Consider the following 25,531-nt stretch of genomic DNA (forward strand, 5'->3'; position numbering starts at 1 on the left):
AGTCGGGGAGGGGAGGACGGCAGGAAGGGACAGAAGAGAGGAGGCTATTTTTTACAAGATTAAGGGTGGGACACAGCCAGTTGAATAAGACATTAAATGTGATAGGAAAGCATCCAACAGGAAAGTGTGATTATTGTCAGGAAACAGAGACCGTGGAGCATGTATTGCTACAGTGTGGGCAGTATCAGAGGGAAAGAGAGAGGATGAGATCTAGTATGAGGGAGAAGGGGATACAGGAAATTAGTTTAAAGAGTATATTGAGTAGAACGTCATTAGATATAGTCTCAAATATTTTGTTATCTTTTTTAAGAGAAACGGGGCTGGCGGGTAGGATTGAGTTTCTCCCTGTCTCTGGCCTACACTCCAATACAATAGGTGGCGGTAATGCTCCATAACGTTGGATACCAACCGCCGATAAACCCCACTGAAGAAGAAGAAGAATGCACCGCTTCTGTCACAACAACACGTCGGATTTTTTCCACTGCAAACAGCTATCCAGCTGCCAAGTGTAAACATAAGGTAAGGGGATGGGTCAACTAGAATATAATTTGATTGTCGGTTTAACGTTTGGGTTAGTTATTTACCATTAATTTGACTATCTCGTTACGTGTTGACAGTTAGCTAGCTAGTTAACTAGCTAGCTAACATTGCCACAGCAAACTTGGCCAGACAGCGTCCTTCCACTCATGAGGATGCTAACTAGCTAGCTATGAGATGCTAAGTAGTTGTCATATAACTTTATTTTAATGGATAGCTAACTAACTTAGCTAGCTAACGTTAGGTTCTTCATCATTGTATAGTCCACTTTGAGTTGAATATGAATTGCTCTTCGTGTAGTCTTAGTTAAGTCTATTTTTGGATAAAGTCATTATAGCTAAACAATGTAATGGCCTTGCTAGCTAGCTAGCTAGCTAGCTTACTTAGCTAATAAGTAACGTTATTGGTTCCTAGTTTGTTGCTAATGTTACAGTTGCCCTTCTGACTCCAATGGCTGTATGGCCCCTTAGTAGGCAGGGCAAACCCGTTTTGGTGATTCTGGTATATCATCAAAATCAATCAATCACAGAAGTTTTTACCCGATTTAAGAACAATACCATTGGAAATTCATGTTATTTATATTCCTAAAATATATTTTGAAAATGATGCTGTTCCTGCTAACCATAGACAATAAATATTGACAAATTGTATTTGTCACATGTGCCGAATACAACAGGTGTAGACCTTAATGTGAAATGCTTACTTACAAGGCCTTAACCAACAATGCACTGCCCTTTCCCACCTGGACAAAGAACACCTATGTGAGAATACTGTTCATTGACTACAGCTCAGCGTTCAACACCATAGTGCCCACAAAGCTCATCACTAAGCTAAGGACCCTGTGACTGAACACCTCCCTTTGCAACTGGATCCTGGACTTCCTGATGGGCCACCCCCAGGTGGTAAGGGTAGGCAACATCTGCCATGCTGATCCTCAACACAGGGGCCCCTCAGAGGTGCGTGCTTAGTCCTCTCCTGTACTCCCTGTTCACCCACAACTGCGTGGCCAAGCACGACTCCAACACCATCAAGTTTGCTGATGACACCAGTGGTAGGCCTGATCACCGACAACGATGAGACAGCCTATAGGGAGGAGGTCAGAGACCTGGCAGTGTGGTGCCAGGACAACAACCTCTCCCTCAACGTGAGCAAGACAAAGGAGATGATCGTGGACTACAGGAAAAGGAGGGCCGAACACGCCCCCATTCACATCGACGGGGCTGTAGTGGAGCGGGACGAGATTTTCAAGTTCATTGGTGTCCACGTCGCCAACAAACTATCATGGTCCAAACACACCACCAAGAAAGTCGTGAAGAGGGCACGACAACGCCTTTTCCCCCTCAGGAGACTGAAAAGATTTGGCATGGGTCCCCAGATCCTCAAGGTTCTACAGCTGCACCAGCAAGAGCATCCTGAAAGGTTGCATCACCGCCTGGTATGGCAACTGCTCAGCATCCGACCGTAAGGCGCTACAGAGGGTAGTGCGTTCGGCCCAGTACTTCACAGGCGCCAATACTTCCTGCCATCCAGGACCTACAGTGCTTTGCAAAAGTATTTATCCCCCTTGGCGTTTTTCCTATTTTGTTGCATTACAACCTGTAATTTAAATTGATTTTTATTTGGATTACATGTAATGGACATACACAAAATAGTCCAAATTGGTGAAGTAAAAAAATAAAAAATTATACTTGTTTCAAAAAATTATACTAAATTAATTACGGAAAAGTGGCGTGTGCATATGTATTCACCCCCTTTGCTATAAAGCCCCTAAATAAGATCTGGTGGAACCAATTACCTTCAGAAGTCACATAATTAGTTAGATTGCACACAGGTGGACTTTAAGTGTCACATGATTCTCAGTGGGGAGAACAAGTATTTGATACACTGCCGATTTTGCAGGTTTTCCTACTTACAAAGCATGTAGAGGTCTATAATTTTTATCATCAAAAATCCAGAAAATCACATTGTATGATTTTTAAGTAATTAATTTGCATTTTATTGCATGACATAAGTATTTGATACATCAGAAAAGCAGAACTTAATATTTGGTACAGAAACCTTTGTTTGCAATTACAGAGATCATACGTTTCCTGTAGGTCTTGACCAGGTTTGCACACACTGCAGCAGGGATTTTGGCCCACTCCTCCATACAGACCTTCTCCAGATCCTTTAGGTTTCGGGGCTGTCGCTGGGCAATATGGACTTTCAGCTCCCTCCAAAGATTTTCTATTGGGTTCAGGTCTGGAGACTGGCTAGGCCACTCCAGGACCTTGAGATGCTTCTTACGGAGCCACTCCTTAGGTGCCCTGGCTGTGTGTTTCTGGTCGTTGTCATGCTGGAAGACCCAGCCACGACCCATCTTCAATGCTCTTACTGAGGGAAGGAGGTTGTTGGCCAAGATCTCGCGATACATGGCCCCTTCCATCCTTCCCTCAATACGGTGCAGTCGTCCTGTCCCCTTTGCAGAAAAGCATCCCCAAAGAATGATTTTTCCACCTCCATGCTTCACGGTTGGGATGGTGTTCTTGGGGTTGTACTCATCCTTCTTCTTCCTTCAAAATGGCGAGTGGAGTTTAGACCAAAAAGCTATATTTTTGTCTCATCAGACCACATGACCTTCTCCCATTCCTCCTCTGGATCATCCAGATGGTCATTGGCAAACTTCAGACGGGCCTGGACATGCGCTGGCTTGAGCAGGGGGACCTTGCGTGCGCTGCAGGATTTTAATCCATGACGGCGTAGTGTGTTACTAATGGTTTTCTTTGAGACTGTGGTCCCAGCTCTCTTCAGGTCATTGACCAGGTCCTGCCGTGTAGTTCTGGGCTGATCCCTCACCTTCCTCATGATCATTGATGCCCCACGAGGTGAGATCTTGCATGGAGCCCCAGACCGAGGGTGATTGACCGTCATCTTGAACTTCTTCCATTTTCTAATAATTGCGCCAACAGTTGTGTTGCAGTGGCGCAGTGGTCTAAGGCACTGCATCGCAGTGCTAGCTGTGCCACTAGAGATCCTGGTTCGAATCCAGGCTCTGTCGTAGCCGGCCGCGACCGGGAGACCCATGGGGCGGCGCACAATTGGCCTAGCGTCGTCCAGGGTAGGGGAGGGAATGGCCGGCAGGGATGTAGCTCAGTTGGTAGAGCATGGCGTTTGCAACGCCAGGGTTGTGGGTTTGATTCCCACGGGGGGCCAGTATGAAAAATACAAAAAATTATGTATGCACTCACTAACTGTAAGTCGCTCTGGATAAGAGCGTCTGCTAAATTACTAAAATGTAAATGTTGTTGCCTTCTCACCAAGCTGCTTGCCTATTGTCCTGTAGCCCATCCCAGCCTTGTGCAGGTCTACAATTCTAACCCTGATGTCCTTACACAGCGCTCTGGTCTTGGCCATTGTTGAGAGGTTGGAGTCTGTTTGAGTGTGTGGACAGGTGTCTTTTATACAGGTAACGAGTTCAAACAGGTGCAGTTAATACAGGTAATGAGTGGAGAACAGGAGGGCTGCTTAAAGAAAAACTAACAGGTCTGTGAGAGCCGGAATTCTTACTGGTTGGTAGGTGATCAAATACTTATGGCATGCAATAAAATGCAAATTCCGTCTCTCACAGTTGAAGTGTACCTATGATAAAAAATTACAGACCTCTACATGCTTTGTAAGTAGAAAAACCTGCAAAATCGGCAGTGTATCAAATACTTGTTCTCCCCACTGTATATACACACCTGTTCTGAAAGGCCCCAGAGTCTGCAACACCACTAAGCAAGGGGCACCACCAAGCAAGCGGCACCATGAAGACCAAGGAGCTCTCCAAACTGGTCAGGGACAACGTTGTGGAGAAGTACAGATTTGGGTTCTAAAAAAAGATCAGAAACTTTGAACATCCCACGGAGCACAATTAAATCCATTATTTAAAAAAATTGAAAGAATATGGCACCATAACAAACCAGCCAAGAGAGGGCCGCCCACCAAAACTCACGGACCAGGCAAGGAGGGCATTAATCAGAGGCAACAAAGAGACCAAAGATAACCCTGAAGGAGCTCCACAGCGGAGATTGGAGTATCTGTCCATAGGACCACTTTAAGCCGTACTCTCCACAGAGCTGGGCTTGACGGAAGTGGCCAGAAAAAAGCCATTGCTTAAAGAAAAAAATAAGGAAACACGTCTGGTGTTCGCCAAAAGGCATGTGGGAGACTCCCCAAACATATTGAAGAAGGTACTCTGGTCAGATGAGACTAAAATTGAGCTTTTTGGCCATCAAGGAAAACGCCATGTCTGGCGCAAACCCAACATCTCTCATCAGGCCGAGAACACAATCCCCACAGTGAAGCGTGGTGGCAGCATCATACTGTGGGGATGTTTTTCATCGGCAGGGACTGGGAAACTGGTCAAAATTGAAGGAATGATGGATGGCGCTAAATACAGGGAAATTCTTGAAGGAAACCTGTTTCGGTCTTCCAGAGATTTGAGACTGGGACGGAGGTTCACCTTACAGCAGGACAATGACCCTATGCATACGGCTAAAGCAACACTCGAGTGGTTTAAGGGGAAACAATTTTAAATGTTTTGGAATGGCCTAGTCAAAGCCCAGACCTCAATCCAATTGAGAATACGTGGTATGACTTAGATTGCTGTACACCAGTGGAACCCAGCCAACTTGAAGGAGCTGGAGCAGTTTTGCCTTGAAGAATGGGCAAAAATCCCAGTGGCTAGATGTGCCAAGTTTATAGAGACATACCCCAAGAGACTTGCAGCTGTAATTGCTGCAAAAGGTGGCAATACAAAGTATTGACTTTGGGGGGGGTGAATAGTTATGCATGCTCAAGTTCTGTTTTTTTGTCTTATTTCTTGTTTGGTTCACAATAAAACATATTTTGCATCTTCAAAGTGGTAGGCATGTTGTCTAAATCAAATGATACAAACCCCCCAAAAATCAATTTTAATTCTAGGTTGTAAGGCAACAAAACAGGACAAATGCCAAGGGAGTGAATACTTTCGCAAGCCACTGTATATAATAGGCGGTGCAAGAGGAAGGCTCAAACAATTGTCAAAGACTCTAGTTACCCAAGTCATGGACTGTTCTCTCTGCTACCACACGGCAAGCGGTACCGGAGCGCCAAGTCTAGGTCCAAATGGCTTCTTAACAGCTTCTACCCCCAAGCCATAAGACTGCTGAACAATTAATCAAATGGCCACCCGGACTATTTGCATTGACACACCCCCTCTTTTGTTTTTACACTGCTGCTACTCGCTGTTTTATCTATGCATAGTCACTTTACCCCTACCTACATGTACAAATTACCTCGACTAACCTGTACACCCGCACATTGACTCGGTACCTGTACCCCCTGTATATAGCCTCATTATTGTTACTTACTTTAATTTATTTATATATATTTTTTTACTTTTAGTTTATTTAGTAAATATTTTCTTAACTGCACTGTTGGTTAAGGGCTTGTAAGTAAGCATTTCACGGTAAGGTCTACACCTGTTGTATTCGGCACGTGACTAATAAAATTTGATTGATTACCTAAAACACTAGGCCAAATCTACACTGGAGTTGCTTACCAAGAGGACAGTGAATGTTCCTGAGTGGACGAGTTACAGTTTAGACTTAAATCTACACTGAACAAAAATATAAACACAATATGTAAAGTGTTGGTCCCATGTTTCATGAGCTGAAATAAAATATACCATAAATGTTCCATACGCACAAGAAGCTTATTTTGCTCATATATAAGTGGTCCTCTGTAGCTCAATTGGTAGAGCATGGCGCTTGTAGTGGGTTCGATCCCCGGGACCACCCATACGTAAAAATGTATGCACACATGAATGTAAGTCGCTTTGGATAAAAGCGTCTGCTAAATGGCATTATTATTATTATTATTATTATTATTATTATTATTATTATTATTATTATTATATTCTGTGCACAAGTTTGTTTACATCCCTCTTATTGAGCATTTCTCCTTTGCCAAGATGATCCATCCACCTGACAGGTGTGGCATATCAAGAAGCTGATTAAACAGCATGATCATTACACAGGTTCACCTTGTGCTGGGGACAATAAAAAGCCACTCTAAAATGTGCAGTCTTGTCACACAACACAATGCCACAGATGTCTCAAGGTTTGAGGGAGCGTGCAATTGGCATACTGACTGCAGGAATGTCCACCAGAGCTGTTGCCAGATAATTCAATGTTCATTTCTCTACCATAAGCTGCCTCCAACGTCTTTTTAGAGAATTTGGCAGTAAGTCCAACAGGCCTCAACCGTAGACTGTGTAACCATGCCAGCCCAGGACCTCCACATCTGGCTTCTTCACCTGTGGGATCATCTGAGACCAGCCACCTGGACAGCTGATGAAATTGAGGAGTATTTCTGTCTGTAATAAAGCCCTTTTGTAGAGATTTTTTTTTCTCCTGATTTGCCTGGGCCTGGCTCCCAAGTGGGTGGGCCTATGCCCTCCCAGTCCCACCCATGACTGCGTCCCTGCCCAGTCATGTGAAATCCATAGATTAGGGCCTAATGAATTTATTTAAATTGACTAAATCATTGCAATTGTTGCATGTTGCGTTTTATATTTTTGGTCAGTATATTAATTAGATATGGCAAAATAATGAAATATCTTAATTTAGGATGATGGTAAATAAAGCAAACTCAGACGTTTTTCAATAGTCACACATTTCTCACTAGTTTAACCATTTAGAGGTAAAAAAAAATGTTCCTAAACACAATTTAACCAGGCACTCTAGACTAGAGCGTCCATACCGGAACTTTTGACGTCCCTACCCATGCCTAACTAATATAATGTTAATGGTGAAAATGTTGTATGCCAGAAATGCATGCTCAGTTATTAGTTCCAATTAGGCAATACAATAAGACACCTTTTTAATATTGTTACCTGGCTGTTTATTCTTCTATAATTATGGCATGTATGCTGTGATTTTTTTTATGTACGAAATCCCCTGAGTTTAATAAACTATAATTGCCAGCAGGCCCATGATTTGCGACGTATTATTCCCACCAAACATGGTTGTGTGTCTCCCCCTATAGGATGAAGAGGGTGAAAGGAGATGAGGACGCCTGCAGCTCTTCCAGCGAGGGCCCAACCGAGTCCTGCAAGAAGGTGCGGAAGCTACAGCCAAACAAAGAGAAGCACCAACAGGAGGAGGAGGAGGAGGAGGAGGAGGAGGAGGAGGAGGAGGAGGAGGAAGAAGAAGAAGAAGAGACGGATGTAGATCTCAGCGAGTTTGGCTTCGACTGGGCACTGCTCCCTCAGGAGATCCTGCTCAACATCTTCCAATTCCTGCCTCTTCTGGACCGGGCGTACGCCTCGCAGGTGTGCCGCGGCTGGAACCAAGCTTTCCACATGCCCGAGCTGTGGCGGTGCTTTGAGTTTGAGCTGAACCAGCCTGCCAGTTCTTACCTGAAGGCGACACACCCAGACCTAATCAAGCAGATCATCAAGAGGCATTCGAACCACCTGCAGTATGTCAGCTTCAAAGTGAGTGGGAAAGACAATTTACTGTTTCCCCTGTTTCGCCGCTGCTAAATTGTTGCAGCCACTTCCAAGTTTTATATTTTCGGGATGGTAAAACAATTTTCTGTGTAAACTTAAATGACTAAAACAAGAAAGTATATTTTAAAATAAGATCATCTTTTGAGAACTAACAATAACCAAAATAAAAGGGAGAATCTAAAATTAAAATTAATGTCATGGGGCCCCCATTCATTTTGTTATTTTTGAGTCACTGCGATAGCATAAGAACACGGCATAAACCATGGCAAATTTTGTAGAATTGTAGGATATTAGCTTTAAAACTGCACATTTTCTCTTGGGTTTGCTGAATTGCAGGAAATTAGTTTAAAAGCAGGAACATTTGTCTGCGACCAAGATGAGGGCCTCTAAAATGTTGGTTGGAGACAGCGCCATTGTCCACGCGGACTACCTACGCCAACTTTGCCACCGCTGCTGAAAAATCCTAGGGGAAACTGCAATGATGTATGTTTTTGATTAAGAATGGTACGTGAAATCAAGATTACATTTTATGATAGGCGTCAGGCGTTGGGTGAACAAAAATATAAATGCAACATGCAACAATTTCAACGATTTTACTGAGTTACAGTTCATATAAGGAAATCAGTCAATTGAAATAAATTCATTAGTCCTTATGAAAGAGAAATTAACATTTAAATTCTCTGGCAACAGCTCTGGTGGACATTCCTGCAGTCAGCATGCCAATTGCATGCTCCCTCAACTTGAGACATCTGTGGCATTGTGTTGTGTGACACAACTGCACATTTTAGAGTGGCCTTTTATTGTCCCCAGCACAAGGTGCACCTGTGTAATGATCATACTGTTTAATTAGCTTATTGATATGCCACACCTGTCAGGTGGATGGATTATCTTGGCAAAGGAGAAATGCTCACTAACAGGGATGTAAACAAATTTGTGCACAACATTTGAGACGCTTTTATATTAGCTCATGGGACCAACACTACATGTTGCGTTTATATTTTTGTTAAGTATACATTTTATTTTTTTATCTCTAGGTGGACAGCAGCACGGAGTCTGCTGAGGCAGCCTGTGACATTCTCTCCCAGCTGGTGAACTGTTCACTAAAGACTCTAGGGCTCATCTCCACGGCCAGACCAAGCTTCATGGAGTTGCCCAAGGTAGCGTACACTCAGCCTGTTGGAATCAGAGCCATTGATTGGCCTTACAGTGCATTTGGAAAGTATTCAGACCCCATGACTTTTTCCACATTTTGTTAAGTGACAGCCTTATTCTAAAATTGACTAAATAAAAATAATCACCAATCTACACACTACCCGATAATGACAAATAAAAAAACAGATACCTTATTTACATAAGTATTCAGACCCTTTATGAGACTCAAAATTGAGCTCAGGTGCATGCTGTTTCCATTGATCATCCTTGAGATGTTTCTACAACTTGGTTGGAGTCCACCTGTGGTAAATTCAATTGGATTGGACATGATTTGGAAAGGCACCCACCTGTCTATATAATGTCCCTCAGTTGACAGTGCATGTCAGAGCAAAAACCAAGCCATGAGGTCAAAGGAATTGTCCGTAGAGATCTGAGACAGGATTGTGTCGAGGCACAGGTCTTGGGAAGGATACTAAAACATTTATGCAGCATTGAAGGTCCCCAAGAACACAATGCCCTCCATCAATCTTAAATGAAAGAAGTTTGGAACAACCAAAACTCCTCCGAGAGCTGGCCGCCCGGCCAAACTGAGCAATCGGGGGAGAAGGGCATTGATCAGGGAGGTGACCAAAAACCTGATGGTCACTCTGACAGAGCTCCAGAGTTCCTCTGTGGAGATGGTTGTCCTTCTGGAAGGTTCTCCCATCTCTCTGCCAGATGGAAGCCGCCACTCAGTAAAAGGCACATGACAGCCCGCTTGGAGTTTGCCAAAAGGCACCTAAAGGACTCTCAGACCATGAGAAACAAGATTCTCTGGTCTGATGAAACCAACATTGAACTCTTTGGCCTGAATGCGAAGCATCATGTCTGGAGGAATACTGGCACCATCCCTACGGAGAAGCATGGTGTTGGCAGCATCATGCTGTGGGGATGTTTTTCAGCAGCAGGGACTGGGAGACTAGTCAGGATCGAGGCAAAGATGAACAGAGCAAAGTACAGAGAGATCCTTGATGAAAACCTGCTCCAGAGCACTCAGGACCTCAGACTGGGGTGAAGGTTCACCTTCCAACAGGACAATGACCCTAAGCACACAGCCAAGACAACGCAGGAGTGGCTTCGGGACAAGTCTCTGAATGTCCTTGAGTGGCCCAGCCAGAGTCCGGACTTGAACCCGATTTGAACATCTCTGGAGAGACCTGAAAATAGCTGTGTAGAGCTTGAGAGAAGAATGGGAGAAACTCCCCAAATACAGGTGTGCCAAGCTTGTAGCGTCATACCCAATAAGACTCAAGGCTGTAAATGCTGCCAAAGGTGCTTCAACAAAGTACTGAGTAAAGGGTCTGAATACTTGTGTAAATGTCATATTTCCGTTTAAAAAAAAAAGGTATAACCTGTTTTTGCTTTATATTCTGTGTAGATGGAGGGGGGAATTTAAAAAAAATCAATTTTAGAATAAGGCTGTAATGTAACAAAATGTCAGTGTTCAGGAAACTATCCTCCATGTTGGTACCAAATGTTCCATGACAATGGCATTCTAATGTGTAATCTCGAATGTGAATACAATTCTATAACTATGGTTTGATTGTCCGTCAGCTTTTGGCTGGTCAAAAATTCCACAGTTTACACTGAGCCTGTAATTACACAGTGGAGTGGTGTGCAGCCAGTTCAACCTGTACACGTTCTCCATTCATTCTATCAAGGCAATTCCATTAAACAGTCCACTGTGTTGATGCTCCGGAATTTAGTGCAGTGTTTTGACGATTTAGGGTCTTTGTCATAGCCTGTACTCTACACCTGCTAGATGTCCATACACTACCTGCAGTCATCCATTTTATTTACCTGTTGACTGACTGGTTCAAAATGTTTTCTTCATTTTTTTAGTCTCATTTCATCTCGGCCCTGACGGTGGTGTTTGTCAACTCCAAGTCCCTGTCATCTCTGAAGATCGACGACACACCGGTGGACGACCCGTCCCTGAAGGTCCTGGTGGCCAACAACAGCGACACTCTGAGGCTGTTGAAGATGAGCAGCTGCCCTCATGTCTCTCCTGCAGGTAGGGTGCTTGTCTGAGTTTATGGTCATTGAATGGTCCCTAGAATGGATTATTCCATTGAATGGTCCCTAGGGCAACTATACAGTCGACTCCTGATTAGTGGACATCAAATAAGTTCCAACTCTGTTTAAGAAATGAATGGGAGTATATATGGAGATAGTTTAGTGGCAAAAAAAAGGGGGTAAATACATGTAAAAATATATACACTGCTCAAAAAAATTAAGGGAACACTTAAACAACACATCCTAGATCTGAATGAATGAAATAATCTTATTAAATACTTTTTTCTTTACATAGTTGAATGTGCTGACAACAAAATCACACAAATTATCAATGGAAATCAAATTTATCAACCCATGGAGGTCTGGATTTGGAGTCACACTCAAAATTAAAGTGGAAAACCACACTACAGGCTGATCCAACTTTGATGTAATGTCCTTAAAACAAGTCAAAATGAGGCTCAGTAGTGTGTGTGGCCTCCACGTGCCTGTATGACCTCCCTACAACGCCTGGGCATGCTCTTGATGAGGTGGCAGATGGTCTCCTGAGGGATCTCCTCCCAGACCTGGACTAAAGCATCCGCCAACTCCTGGACAGTCTGTGGTGCAACGTGGCGTTGGTGGATGGAGCGAGACATGATGTCCCAGATGTGCTCAATTGGATTCAGGTCTGGGGAACGGGCGGGCCAGTCCATAGCATCAATGCCTTCCTCTTGCAGGAACTGCTGACACACTCCAGCCACATGAGGTCTAGCATTGTCTTGCATTAGGAGGAACCCAGGGCCAACCGCACCAGCATATGGTCTCACAAGGGGTCTGAGGATCTCATCTCGGTACCTAATGGCAGTCAGGCTACCTCTGGCGAGCACATGGAGGGCTGTGCGGCCCCCCAAAGAAATGCCACCCCACACCATGACTGACCCACCGCCAAACCGGTCATGCTGGAGGATGTTGCAGGCAGCAGAACGTTCTGCACGGCGTCTCCAGACTCTGTCACATGTGCTCAATGTGAACCTGCTTTCATCTGTGAAGAGCACAGGGCGCCAGTGGCGAATTTGCCAATCTTGGTGTTCTCTGGCAAATGCCAAACGTCCTGCACGGTGTTGGGCAGTAAGCACATCCCCCACCTGTGGACGTCGGGCCCTCATACCACCCTCATGGAGTCTGTTTCTGACCGTTTGAGCAGACACATGCACATTTGTGGCCTGCTGGAGGTCATTTTGCAGGGCTCTGGCAGTGCTCCTCCTGCTCCTCCTTGCACAAAGGCGGAGGTAGCGGTCCTGCTGCTGGGTTGTTGCCCTCCTACGGCCTCCTCCACGTCTCCTGATGTACTGGCCTGTCTCCTGGTAGCGCCTCCATGCTCTGGACACTACGCTGACAGACACAGCAAACCTTCTTGCCACAGCTCGCATTTATGTGCCATCCTGGATGAGCTGCACTACCTGAGCCACTTGTGTGGGTTGTAGACTCCGTCTCATGCTACCACTAGAGTGAAAGCACCGCCAGCATTCAAAAGTGACCAAAACATCAGCCAGGAAGCATAGGAATTGAGAAGTGGTCTGTGTTCACCACCTGCAGAACCACTCCTTTATTGGGGGTGTCTTGCTAATTGCCTATAATTTCCACCTGTTGTCTATTCCATTTGCACAACAGCATGTGAAATTTACTGTCAATCAGTGTTGCTTCCTAAGTGGACAGTTTGATTTCACAGAAGTGTGATTGACTTGGAGTTACATTGTGTTGTTTAAGTGTTACATTGTGTTGTTTAAGTTGTTTAATATGTCCGAAATAGGACAGACACTTCAGAACAAACTTCCTTTAGAAATGTTTTGGACTTATGTTTATCCATGTATGAAGCTGCTATTCAATGCGTTTCTATGGGCTAATGGCAGGAAGGCCAAATCAATTAAATGTTTAATCAACCAATTTTTTTGTATATTCTTTTGATACCTTAAGGGGTCCTAAAATTCAAAATCATATAGCTAAATGATCCTTGGTATAACCATTTTAAAACAATTCCATATGTTAGCTTAGCTTTCTATTTTTTGTATTAGTTTTGTGCTGTTGGCGGTAGGTGCACTTGATTCAGCAGCCATAGTGCCGGGAAGGCAGTGTTCCCATTTTGAACCATTTAATGTGTCTGAAGGTAGAACTCTGCCTACCCGGCAGGCCCAGAGAGCAAATCAAGTGCACCTACAGGACTACCGCTGGCCAAAAAGATAGCTCAGATCACCGTGTCTGCACAGTTTCCTCGAGCCATAGACTGTAAAAAGAAGCCTTGAGCGCACAGCACAGCTGGAGGACTGTGTCTCCTTTTTGTCAGTGGCGGGAGGGAGAGCGGAGGGGGCGGTGAGTCAAAGAGAGGCAGCCTCACCGCTGCTCACTCCCTCCCCTCAAACTGACCATCATATGCAGGCCATCATCAGTCCAGTAAAATCAAAAATAAAGCAAGTGATTATGCTCACTCAGCTGTGCCTCAAAAGTAATACAACAAATGATCGAATACAAGTGTGATCATATAGACTATATATACAAAAGTATGTGGACACCCCTTCAAATTAGTGGATTCGGCTATTTCAGCCAAACCCGTTGCTGACAGGTGTATAAAATCAAGCACACAGCCATGCAATCTCAATAGACAAACATTGGCAGTAGAATGTCCTTACTGAAGAGCTCAGTTAGTCAAATTTCTGCCCTGCTAGAGCTGCCCCGGTCAACTGTAAGTGCTGTTATTGTGACGTGGAAACGTCTAGGAGCAACAACGGCTCAGCCGCGAAGTGATAGGCCACACAAGCTCACAGAACGGGACCGCAGAGTGCTGAATCGTGGGGCGTGTAAAAATCATCTGTCCTTTGCAAGTTCCAAACGGCCTCTGGAAGTAACGTCAGCACAATAACTGTTTGTCGGGAGCTTCATGAAATGGGTTTCCATAGCAGTAGCACACAAGCCTAAGATCACCATGCGCAATGCCAAGCGTCGGCTGGAGTGGCGTAAAGCTTGCCGCCATTGGACGGCAGAGGAAACGTGTTCTCTGGAGTGATGAATCACGGTTCACCATCTGGCAGTCCAACGTACGAATCTGTGTTTGGCTGCCCCAATGCATAGAGACAAATGTAAAGTTTGGAGGAGGAATAATGGTCTGGGGCTGTCATAGTTCAGGCTAGGCCCCTTAGTTCTGGTGAAGGGAAATCTTAACGCTACAGCATACAATGACGTTCTAGACGATTCTGTGCTTCTCACTTTGTGACAACAGTTTGGGGAAGGCCCTTTCCTGTTTCAGCATGACAATGCCCCCATGCACAAAGTAAGATCCATTCAGAAATGGTTTATCGAGATCGGTGTGGAAGAACTTGACTGGCTGCACAGAGTCCTGACTTCAACCCATTCAAACACCTTTGGGATGAATTGGAACGCCGACTGCGAGCCAGGCCTAATCGCCCAACATCAGTGCCCGACCTCACTACTGCTCTTGTGGCTGAATGGAAGCAGGTCCCCGCAGCAATGTTCCAACATCTAGTGGAAAGCCTGCCCAGAAGAGTGGAGGCTCTTATAGCAAAAAATGGGGGACCAACTCCATATTAATGCCCATGATTTTGGAATGAGATGTTCGACGAGCAGGTGTCCACATGGATAAGAGCGTCTGCTAAATGATGTAAATGTAGTGTACCTAAAATGTTTAAATATATAGTTTCAAAATGGTCTGAAAAACAACATTGGCAAGGCAATTCAAGCATAGTGATAATGCATTTATTGGGCATATAGCCTACTACAAACCTCATTGCTACAGAACTATTTTTAATAGGTTAATGTTGCATATGTTTACGTTTTTTAAACCTGAGCAGTAGATCTCTGCTTGCATTTTGACTCAGTGATCTTGACTCAGAAAAGGTTGGTGACCACTGCTCTATAACCTATCCCACCTCGCTCTGCAACACTGCCTGGCTGGGGCTGTGCGCACGTGAAGAGCTGATTTAGGTTGTTTTTCCATGTCTTCTTTCTTAGCAGTTGAAATTTGAACAATGTGGCTACTAGTCATACTCTAAATCTCAGGCACAAACATTAGTCGTGTTATCACGATAACCTCCCGTACTTAAAGGGGCAGGTGAACATTTGTCTCATCTGTAATATTTTGGTTCAAAGACTCAGGTCAAACAACATTTTATGAAACAATATACCACATTACTTTTTACTAGTAATACATGTATTGTTTTAGAAACATTACAATGCATGCTCATCAATTTTTTTGTGTTGAAATTTTAGCATTTCTTATTTATTTTGGCTGGTAAAAGAATATTGAGTGGCTGGTAGATTTGTAAATCTACCTGCCACAGTGGCTGGTGGACCGAAATGGTAATTTTAGGCCCTGTTCATCAGTAATAAGGTCCTCAATCAGACTTCCAAGAGAGGCTTCTGAATTCATTTGTCAAGTCTCCTTTTAATGGGTTATTTCAGACCCATCGTAATCTACAAACTACAGTAAACTACAAAAGCCAAATTCATTGTAGGCGGCATGAGTGAACTCTATTCTTAACCATATCGTAGATTTTTCCTGGACCCACTTTAATAGCCAGCTCTGATAAGGGCTGTTTATTTAGTTGAATCCAGCTGTCTGTTTCTCTGGTAAGCCTACTATTTATAGCTTTTATTTACATTTACGTCATTTAGCAGACGCTCTTATCCAGAGCGACTTACAAATTGGTGCATTCACCTTATAGCCAGCTTTTTTTGGGGGGGGGTAGAAGGATTACTTTATCCTATCCCAAGTATTCCTTAAAGTGGTGGGGTTTCAAGTGTCTCCGGAAGGTGGTGAGTGACTCTGCCGTCCTGGCGTAGTGAGGGAGCTTGTTCCACCATTGGGGTGCCAGAGCAGCGAACAGTTTTGACTAGGCTGAGCGGGAACTGTGCTTCCGCAGAGGTAGGGGGGCCAGCAGGCCAGAGGTGGATGAACGCAATGCCCTCGTTTGGGTGTAGGGACTGATCAGAGCCTGAAGGTACGGAGGTGCCGTTCCCCTCATAGCTCCGTAGGCAAGCACCATGGTCTTGTAGCAGATGCGAGCTTCAACTAGAAGCCAGTGGAGTGTGCGGAGGAGCGGGGTGACGTGAGAGAACTTGGGAAGGTTGAACACCAGACGGGCTGCGGCATTCTGGATGAGTTGTAGGGGTTTAATGGCACAGGCAGGGAGCCCAGCCAACAGCGAGTTGCAGTAATCCAGACGGGAGATGACAAGTGCCTGGATTAGGACCTGTGCCGCTTCCTGTGTAAGGCAGGGTCGTACTCTCCGAATGTTGTAGAGCATGAACCTACAGGATCGGGTCACCGCCTTGATGTTAGCAGAGAACGACAGGGTGTTGTCCAGGGTCACGCCAAGGCTTTTTGCACTCTGGGAGGAGGACACAACGGAGTTGTCAACCGTGATGGCAGTTAGCAGTGCGGAGAGCCTCCGTGACACAGAGAAGAGCAGTCTCAGTTGAATGACCAGTCTTGAAACCTGACTGGTTTGGATCAAGAAGGTCATTCTTAGAGAGATGGTGGGGGGAATGATTCAGCAGGGAGGAGAAGGTGGCAAAGAGCTTCCTATGGTTAGAGGCAGATGCTTGGAATTTAGAGTGGTAGAAAGTGGCTTTAGCAGCAGAAACAGAGGAAGAAAATATAGAGGGGAGGGAGTGAAAAGATGCCAGGTCCGCAGGGAGTCTAGTTTTCCTCCATTTCCGCTCGGTTGCCCGGAGCCCTGTTCTGTGAGCTCGCAATGAGTCGTTAAGCCACGGAGCAGGAGGGGAGGACCAACCCGGCCGTGAGGATAGGGGACATAGAGAGTCAAAGGATGCAGAAAGGGAGGAGAGGAGGGTTGAGGAGGCAGAATCAGGAGATTGGAGGGAGAAGGATTGAGCAGAGGGAAGAGATTATAGGATGGAAGAGGAGAGAGTAGCGGGAGAGAGAGCGTGACGGTTGTGACGGCGCATTACCGTCTGAGTAGGGGCAGAGTGAGTAGTGTTGGAGGAGAGCGAGAGAGAAAAGGATACAAAGTAGTGGTCGGAGACAAGGGGAGTTGCAGTGAGATTAGTGGAAGAACAGCATCTAGTAAAGATGAGGTCAAGCGTATTGCCTGCCTTGTGAGTAGGGGGGGACGGTGAGAGGGTGAGGTCAAAAGAGGAGAGGAGTGGAAAGGAGGAGGCAGAGAGAAATGAGTCAAAGGTAGACGTAGGGAGGTTAAAGTCACCCAGAACTGTGAGGGGTGAGCCATCTGTCAGGAAAGGAACTTATCTAGGCGTCAAGCTCATTGATGAACTCTCCAAGGGAACCTGGAGGGCGATAAATGATAAGGATGTTAAGCTTGAATGGGCTAGTGACTGTGACAGCATGGAATTCAAATTAGGAGATAGACAGATGGGTCAGGGGAAAAAGAGAGAATGTCCACTTGGGAGAGATGAGGATTCCTGTACCACCACCCTGCTGACCAGATGCTCTCGGGGTATGCGAGAACACATGGTCAGACGAGGAGAGAGCAGTAGGAGTAGCAGTGTTTTCAGTGGTAATCCATGTTTCCGTCAGTGCCAAGAAGTCGAGGGACTGGAGGGTAGCATAGGCTGAGATGAACTCTGCCTTGTTGGCCGCAGAACGGCAGTTCCAGAGGCTGCCGTAGACCTGGAACTCCACGTGGGTTGTGCGCGCAGGGACCACCAGGTTAGAGTGGCAGCAGCCACACGGTGTGAGGCGTTTGTATAGCCTGTGCAGAGAGGAGAGAACAGGGATAGACAGATGCATAGTTGACAGGCTACAGAAAATGGCTACAATAATGCAAAGGAGATCGGAATGAAATGAAATGAACTAAACAGCTGGGAAAGCGAGCGAGCGGGGCCTCCCTCACTTACGTTTCACTGAAACACCCAAATATAACTCTCCCAACTTCCACCTCAGAAACTATAATTGTTGTAAACTACAGCGGTTCAATGTTTTCTAGGAATAGACTAACTTAGTTTATTCAGCTAGCTAACTTGGTACAGTATTCTTCCGTGAAAACCGTCCAGGGCACCGAATCCTATGATGCCACAGCCAACTAGCATGCCAGCCTCCAACAACACGGTTTAGCACCAATACTCGGTCACAACAAACCACCAGTGTGTCAACACGCCAAGCAGATCATTCGTGTCCGTGTCTAACGTTGTGGGTTAGTCCCGACAGCTTGAGCGAGTCCGTTGTCAACTTATTCAGCCAGTTAGTTAGCTAGAATAGTTAGCATACTAGCTAGCCATTGCTTTCTGCCAACGAAAAACAAAAACTCCTCCCAGAGCACGAACACACAGAGAGCCAAGCTAACGTTAACTAGTCACCCATGTCCCGAATTCCCTTGAACGATTCTGGTTACCAGTATGTAAAAACAAAACACAAATGTAGGTTATAACTTACCCCTAGCAGCTACTGTTAGCTAGCCAAGTGCAAAGCTAGCCACTGAATCAACTTTTATGTCTGAGCTCTAATTCCCCTCAATGGTCGAAATGGGTCTGATAACATTTCAAGCTTGCCAATACCAGGGCTCTTTAACGCCGGACCTGGAGGGCCGAAACACTTCTGGTTTTTGTTTCTATCTGGTAGTTAAAGGGCAACTCCACCACTTTTCAACCTCAAGTTCTACCCGATGACATCATCAAAAGTTAAAACATTTTAAAAAGTGATTTTCAAAGACTGAGATTCGTGGTGACGTGGGGAGCAAGAAAATACCCTCCCTGGCTAGAAACCAGTTGCAGGTCTTGTTAATCATTTTATTTTTATTTTACTTTTAATCCTAGCATTTTTTAGGACATTATCTTTTTAACCACAGATCATAGAAACGTGCCGTTTTAACATATGTAGACACTGGTATGGTGCTGGAGATATGAGGTTGAAAAGTGGTGGAATTGTCCTTTTAATTGCATTCACCTGATATCCTAGGTCTGAATTAAACCAGAAGTGTTTCGGCCTTCCAGGACCAGATTTGGAGAGCCCTGGCCTATACTATAATGCATCTGCCTGTAAAGAGCTTTGATTGTTTTGAAGTTTAAGTGCGCTACCTTCATATCTGTAGTTTCAAACCGAAAACCTTGGGCACAACACTGAAAGCCCTCATTAACACTTAAACTGCCGGGTCTCGCTATCCCCCTCACTACACCAATGAGCAGCCTTTTGACTGCAACGTTCTAACTTGGCTTGGGCGGTATAACGTATACCGGGGGTATTTGGGAAAAAGCCACTGGATGGTTTTTCAATACCGTTGAAACTATTTATTTCAAGTTTTATACATTTGAATATTTGTAGCTACTTTTTAAGTAAATACCTGCAGTCAACTTGTGCAATATGTTAGGAGATAAAGAACATTTCATCTGTCACATTATTATGTAGTTTACGGTAGTCCCCAGTCACGTGGTGTTTGTTTACAAGCACACAACGACAAGAGACCGGAGCCTTGTGTGTCACTCACTGTCATGCAGCACGCGCCAGGTGATCTAATTACAGCATGGAATTCACAACTAAATGTTTGCCAGCTAGATATCTTATAACTATTAAGTTAACTGTCTAAAATGTGCTAAATGCTCAGCAGTTGGGCATTTGGTTTGCTAATTTAGTGTTAAGTGATTAGCTTCTTCCATAATCAAGCATTCGCTTGTTAACAGCAGAGAATCCCCTCCTGGATCAAGAGCCTTGCTGGCTAATATTCATTTTGTGTGTGCAGCAAACTGTGAGTAGCGTTTTTGAATTACTTGTATAGTTTAGGTCAGGAACTGTACAAAATGTTTGCAATGCATTCGTTAGCATTGTCTATGAGGATTCCTTATTATTTGTTAGCATTTTGTTTAGCATTATGGTAAGTGACCATTTTTTGGGCTATGAATATTTACTTTTAAGTAAATACCTGCAGTCAACTTGTGCACTACGTAATAGATAAGCAGATCGCGTTCATCATTTCGCACGTTAGATCGTTTTTCATTATGAAGCTTTTTTTTAAGAGTGTTGAGCCATTAACCGAAAGGTTGCTGGTTCGAATCCCCGAACCGACTAGGTGAAAAATATCTGCCCTTGAGCAAGGCACTTAACCCTAAGTGCTCCTGTAAGTCGCTCTGGATAAGAGCGCCTGCTAAATGACTAAAATTTCAATTTAAAACTTATCCAAGATGTGCCAAATAAATACTCTCCAACTGAGTCTTGCTAATGTTAGCTAAATGGCTAACATTAGCTTGCAAGATCAAACTTCATGGTAACAGCAGCAAGACAACCCCTCCTAGATTAAGATCCCAGGTGCCTAATATTTGTTTTGTGTGTGCTGCAAACTGCTTTTGAGATACTTGCATAACTTTAGGAGCTGGGTTGTCTGTCCTAGTAGTAATGCCCTCGTTAGCATTTACCTAGCATCCGCTATGTGAATTCCTTAGTACTTGTTAGCATTTTGTTAAGTGATGTTTTTTTGTGGCTTTTTTTACATTTGAATTTTTTTTATAGCACCCCTTGTGTGCGCTACAGTAATACCGTATATCCCGGGATGGCACAGGCATGGTGTGAAAGTATGGAAATATGGATACCGCCCAACCCTGATTTCAAAATAATAATTTTGTTGTGTTTATTAAGGTCTTGGCTAAGATTAGAATACGTATATACACTGCTCAAAAAAATAAAGGGAACACTTAAACAACACAATGTAACTCCAAGTCAATCACACTTCTGTGAAATCAAACTGTCCACTTAGGAAGCAACACTGATTGACAATACATTTCACATGCTGTTGTGCAAATGGAATAGACAACAGGTGGAAATTATAGGCAAGACACCCCCAATAAAGGAGTGGTTCTGCAGGTGGTGACCACAGACCACTTCTCAATTCCTATGCTTCCTGGCTGATGTTTTGGTCACTTTTGAATGCTGGCAGTGCTTTCACTCTAGTGGTAGCATGAGACGGAGTCTACAACCCACACAAGTGGCTCAGGTAGTGCAGCTCATCCAGGATGGCACATCAATGCGAGCTGTGGCAAGAAGGTTTGCTGTGTCTGTCAGCGTAGTGTCCAGAGCATGGAGGCGCTACCAGGAGACAGGCCAGTACATCAGGAGATGTGGAGGAGGCCGTAGGAGGGCAACAACCCAGCAGCAGGACCGCTACCTCCGCCTTTGTGCAAGGAGGAGCAGGAGGAGCACTGCCAGAGCCCTGCAAAATGACCTCCAGCAGGCCACAAATGTGCATGTGTCTGCTCAAACGGTCAGAAACAGACTCCATGAGGGTGGTATGAGGGCCCGACGTCCACAGGTGGGGGTTGTGCTTACAGCCCAACACCGTGCAGGACGTTTGGCATTTGCCAGAGAACACCAAGATTGGCAAATTCGCCACTGGCGCCCTGTGCTCTTCACAGATGAAAGCAGGTTCACACTGAGCACATGTGACAGACGTGACAGAGTCTGGAGACGCCGTGCAGAACGTTCTGCTGCCTGCAAAATCCTCCAGCATGACCGGTTTGGTGGTGGGTCAGTCATGGTGTGGGGTGGCATTTCTTTGGGGGGCCGCACAGCCCTCCATGTGCTCGTCAGAGGTAGCCTGACTGCCATTAGGTACCGAGATGAGATCCTCAGACCCCTTGTGAGACCATATGCTGGTGCGGTTGGCCCTGGGTTCCTCCTAATGCAAGACAATGCTAGACCTCATGTGGCTGGAGTGTGTCAGCAGTTCCTGCAAGAGGAAGGCATTGATGCTATGGACTGGCCCGCCCGTTCCCCAGACCTGAATCCAATTGAGCACATCTGGGACATCATGTCTCGCTCCATCCACCAACGCCACGTTGCACCACAGACTGTTCAGGAGTTGGCGGATGCTTTAGTCCAGGTCTGGGAGGAGATCCCTCAGGAGACCATCCGCCATCCTCATCAGGAGCATGCCCAGGCGTTGTAGGGAGGCCATACAGGCACGTGGAGGCCACACACACTACTGAGCCTCATTTTGACTTGTTTTAAGGACATTACATCAAAGTTGGATCAGCCTGTAGTGTGGTTTTCCACTTTAATTTTGAGTGTGACTCCAAATCCAGACCTCCATGGGTTGATAAATTTGATTTCCATTGATAATTTGTGTGATTTTGTTGTCAGCACATTCAACTATGTAAAGAAAAAAGTATTTAATAAGATTATTTCATTCATTCAGATCTAGGATGTGTTATTTTAGTGTTCCCTTTATTTTTTTGAGCAGTATATATATATATAATAAATAAAAAAATCATTCATTCAATGAACACAATAGCATTTTCATTTGTTTGTTACTGTAGGCGATCTCCTGTGTGCTCATGTTTTGGAGCGCAAAGGAACAGTGGTTATTCTTGGTCTTGGATAAAGTGATGTTTTGAAATAGAGCTCATCTCTTAAATTTGGAGTTATTTGGCGACGGTAGGCTTAGTGTTTTGAAAACCTCAATCTGTTCTTTCTGATACTATATAGAATTCAAAACGTCTTACCTGTATGTGACTGTAGGAGGATTAGGAAAAAAGTACATTTACTTTTAAAACCCGCTTATAACGCTTTCTGTTTGTGATTTCAAAATTCTAACAATATAAGTGTGTTAAACAGACTTATTTAGGAAAATTCAAGGACTGAGGCGGGCATGATGTAAAAAAATTGCAGAGCCATTTCAATTTTACATTAATATGCAGTCAAAATGACTGTCTCGGCTCTTCTACTGTTACACCATTTAAAACTAAACTAATTAATTCGAATGAATAGGGATATATAATGTTATAACAGGACTATATTTCTAAACCAAACTTTGCTGTGTGTGCAGGTATCCTGTGTGTGGCGGACCAGTGCCATGGCCTGAGGGAGCTGGCGCTTAACTACCACCTGCTGAGCGACGAGCTCTTATTAGCCCTCTCCTCGGAGAAACACGTGCACCTGGAGCATCTCCGCATTGACGTGGTCAGTGAGAACCCCGGGCAGCACTTCCACACCATCAAGAAGTCCAGTTGGGACGCTATGGTGCGCCACTCGCCCAAGTTCAACCTGGTCATGTACTTCTTCCTCTACGAGGACGAGTTCGGCCCCTTCTTCAAGGAGGAGGCCCCCATCACCCACCTCTACTTTGGTCGCTCGGTCAGTAAGGACGTGCTGGGCCGCGTGGGGCTCCACTGCCCCCGATTGGTGGAGTTGGTGGTGTGTGCCAACGGGCTGCGGCCACTGGACGAGGAGCTAATCCGCATCGCCAAGCGCTGCACCCAGCTGTCGGCCATTGGCCTTGGGGAGTGTGAGGTGTCGTGCAGTGCGTTCGTGGAATTCGTGAAGATGTGCGGTCGGAGGTTGTCCCAGTTGTCCATCATGGAGGAGGTGCTGATTCCCGACCATAAGTACAACCTGGACGAAATCCACTGGGAGGTGTCAAAGCACCTGGGCCGTGTCTGGTTCCCCGACATGATGCCCACCTGGTAGAGCCGTTGAAAGGGGCTGTGGATTTACTGTACACAGTTTGATATACTTTTCTCTTTTTTTCCCACCTTGAAACTCTGTTCGAAGCATCCGTGGAGTCCATGTTGGCACCGAAGGAACAACCGAAGATAATCGTGTTCTACTGAGAATGCGAATTTCAGGGATGTGATTTTTCCTGATTCATAGGGAATTCCTACTTTTCTGACTGTATACTCCATTCATATACACTGAACAAAAATATAAACGCAACATGTTGGTCCCATGTTTCATGAGCTGAAATAAAAGATCCCAGAAATGTTCCATACCCACAAAAAGCTTATTTCTCTCATTGTGTGCACATATTTGTTTGCACCCTGTTAGTGAGCATTTCTCCTTTGTCAAGATAATCCATCCACCTGACAGGTGTGGCATATCAAGAAGCTGATTAAACAGCATGATCATTACACATGTGCACCTTGTGCTGGGGACAAAATGTGCAGTCTTGTCACACAACACAATGCCACAGATGTCAAGTTTTTAGAAAGCGTGCAATTGGCATGCTGACTGCAGGAATGTCCACCAGAGCTCTTGCCAGAGAATTTAATGTTTATTTATCTACCATAAACCGCCTCCAACGTGGTTTTAGAGAATTTGGCAGTACGTCCAACAGGCCTCACAACCGCAGACAGTGTATGGTGTCGTGTGGGCGGGCGGTTTACTGATGTCAACATTGTGAACAGAGTGCCCCATGGTAGGGTTATGGGATGGGCAGGCATAAGCTACAGACAACGAACACAATTGCATTTTATCAATGCACATTTTTAAGCACAGATACCGTGACGAGATCGTGAGGCATGATAATGCACGGCCCCATGTCGCAAGGATCTGTACACAATTCCTGGAAGCTGAAAATGTCCCAGTTCTTCCATGGCCTGCATACTCATCCATTGAGCATGTATGGAATGCTCTGGTTGGATGTGTACGACAACGTGTTCCAGTTCCTGCCAATATCTAGCAACTTCACACAGACATTGAAGAGGAGTGGAACAACATTCCCCAGGCCACAATGAACTGCCTGATCAACTCTATGCGAAGGAGATGTCGCGCTGCATGATGCACATGGTGGTCAAACCAGATACTGACTGGTTTTCTGATCCACGCCCTTACCTTTTTTTAACGTACCTGTGACCAACAGATGCATATCTGTATTCCCATTCATGTGAAATCCATAGATTAGGGCTTAATGAATTTATTTCAATTGACTGATTTCCTTATGATCTGTAAAGTCTTTGAAAGTGTTGCAGTTTTGTCCCCTAGAGCTCAGACAAAACTGATTTTCTATCTTCTGTTGATCACATCCATGAAATGTGTAAGTCGCTCTGGATAAGAAAGTTGTTGTTATGGAATGTTTTGTCTAGTTTTCCAAACTCTACTGTGTTGTGACAAAATCAGCTTCTTGATTATCCCACACCTGTCAGGTGGATAGATTATCTTGACAAAGGAGAAATGCTCACTAACAGGGATGTAAACAAATTTGTTGTCAAAATTTGATAGAAATAAGCTTATGCGTATGGAACATTTCTGGGATCTTTTATTTCAGCTCATGAAACATAAGACCAACACTTTACATGTTGCGTTTTATATTTTTGTTCAGTATAGATCTACTCAGGCTTTTATAAAGCTAGCTAGCTTCAGTTAGCTTCACATTCCAGGTCAGGCTTCATCCATACTACGACGGTGGATATTGCTTGTCTGCCTGCCGCTAACTCTAGCAGGCTTGTAACTGCCATTGCATGTCACACATGGTTAGTCAAACTTCATTGAGACAATGCTGACACGTCCATCCATGGGTGAGTCAGTGCCACATTTTCATTTGT

At 44.8% G+C, this 25,531-nt stretch overlaps 1 protein-coding gene across 1 annotated transcript; it reads left to right on the forward strand.

The window, feature by feature from the left end:
• Positions 1 to 441: 441 nt before the first annotated feature.
• On the forward strand, positions 442 to 23,985 carry LOC311128892 (F-box/LRR-repeat protein 3-like). The gene is made up of 5 exons (XM_084161120.1): positions 442 to 519; positions 7,588 to 8,038; positions 9,088 to 9,210; positions 11,087 to 11,258; positions 23,038 to 23,985. Exons 2-5 carry the CDS (start codon positions 7,589 to 7,591, stop codon positions 23,676 to 23,678), a joined length of 1,386 nt encoding a protein of 461 aa, XP_084017246.1. The 5' UTR covers positions 442 to 519; position 7,588; the 3' UTR covers positions 23,679 to 23,985.
• The last annotated feature ends 1,546 nt before the right edge of the window (positions 23,986 to 25,531 follow it).

The sequence above is a fragment of the Coregonus lavaretus genome (assembly GCF_964263955.1).
Source record: "Coregonus lavaretus genome assembly, chromosome: 5".
In the NCBI taxonomy this organism is placed as follows: Eukaryota; Metazoa; Chordata; class Actinopteri; order Salmoniformes; family Salmonidae; genus Coregonus; species Coregonus lavaretus.

Excerpts from the sequence above, each read along its gene's own strand:
- LOC311128892 (XM_084161120.1), top strand. The coding sequence starts at position 7,589 with ATGAAGAGGGTGAAAGGAGATGAGGACGCCTGCAGCTCTTCCAGCGAG. Across the intron at positions 8,039-9,087 it reads TGCAGTATGTCAGCTTCAAA|GTGGACAGCAGCACGGAGTC; the intron begins GTGAGTGGGAAA and ends TTTTATCTCTAG. Across the intron at positions 11,259-23,037 it reads CCCTCATGTCTCTCCTGCAG|GTATCCTGTGTGTGGCGGAC; the intron begins GTAGGGTGCTTG and ends CTGTGTGTGCAG.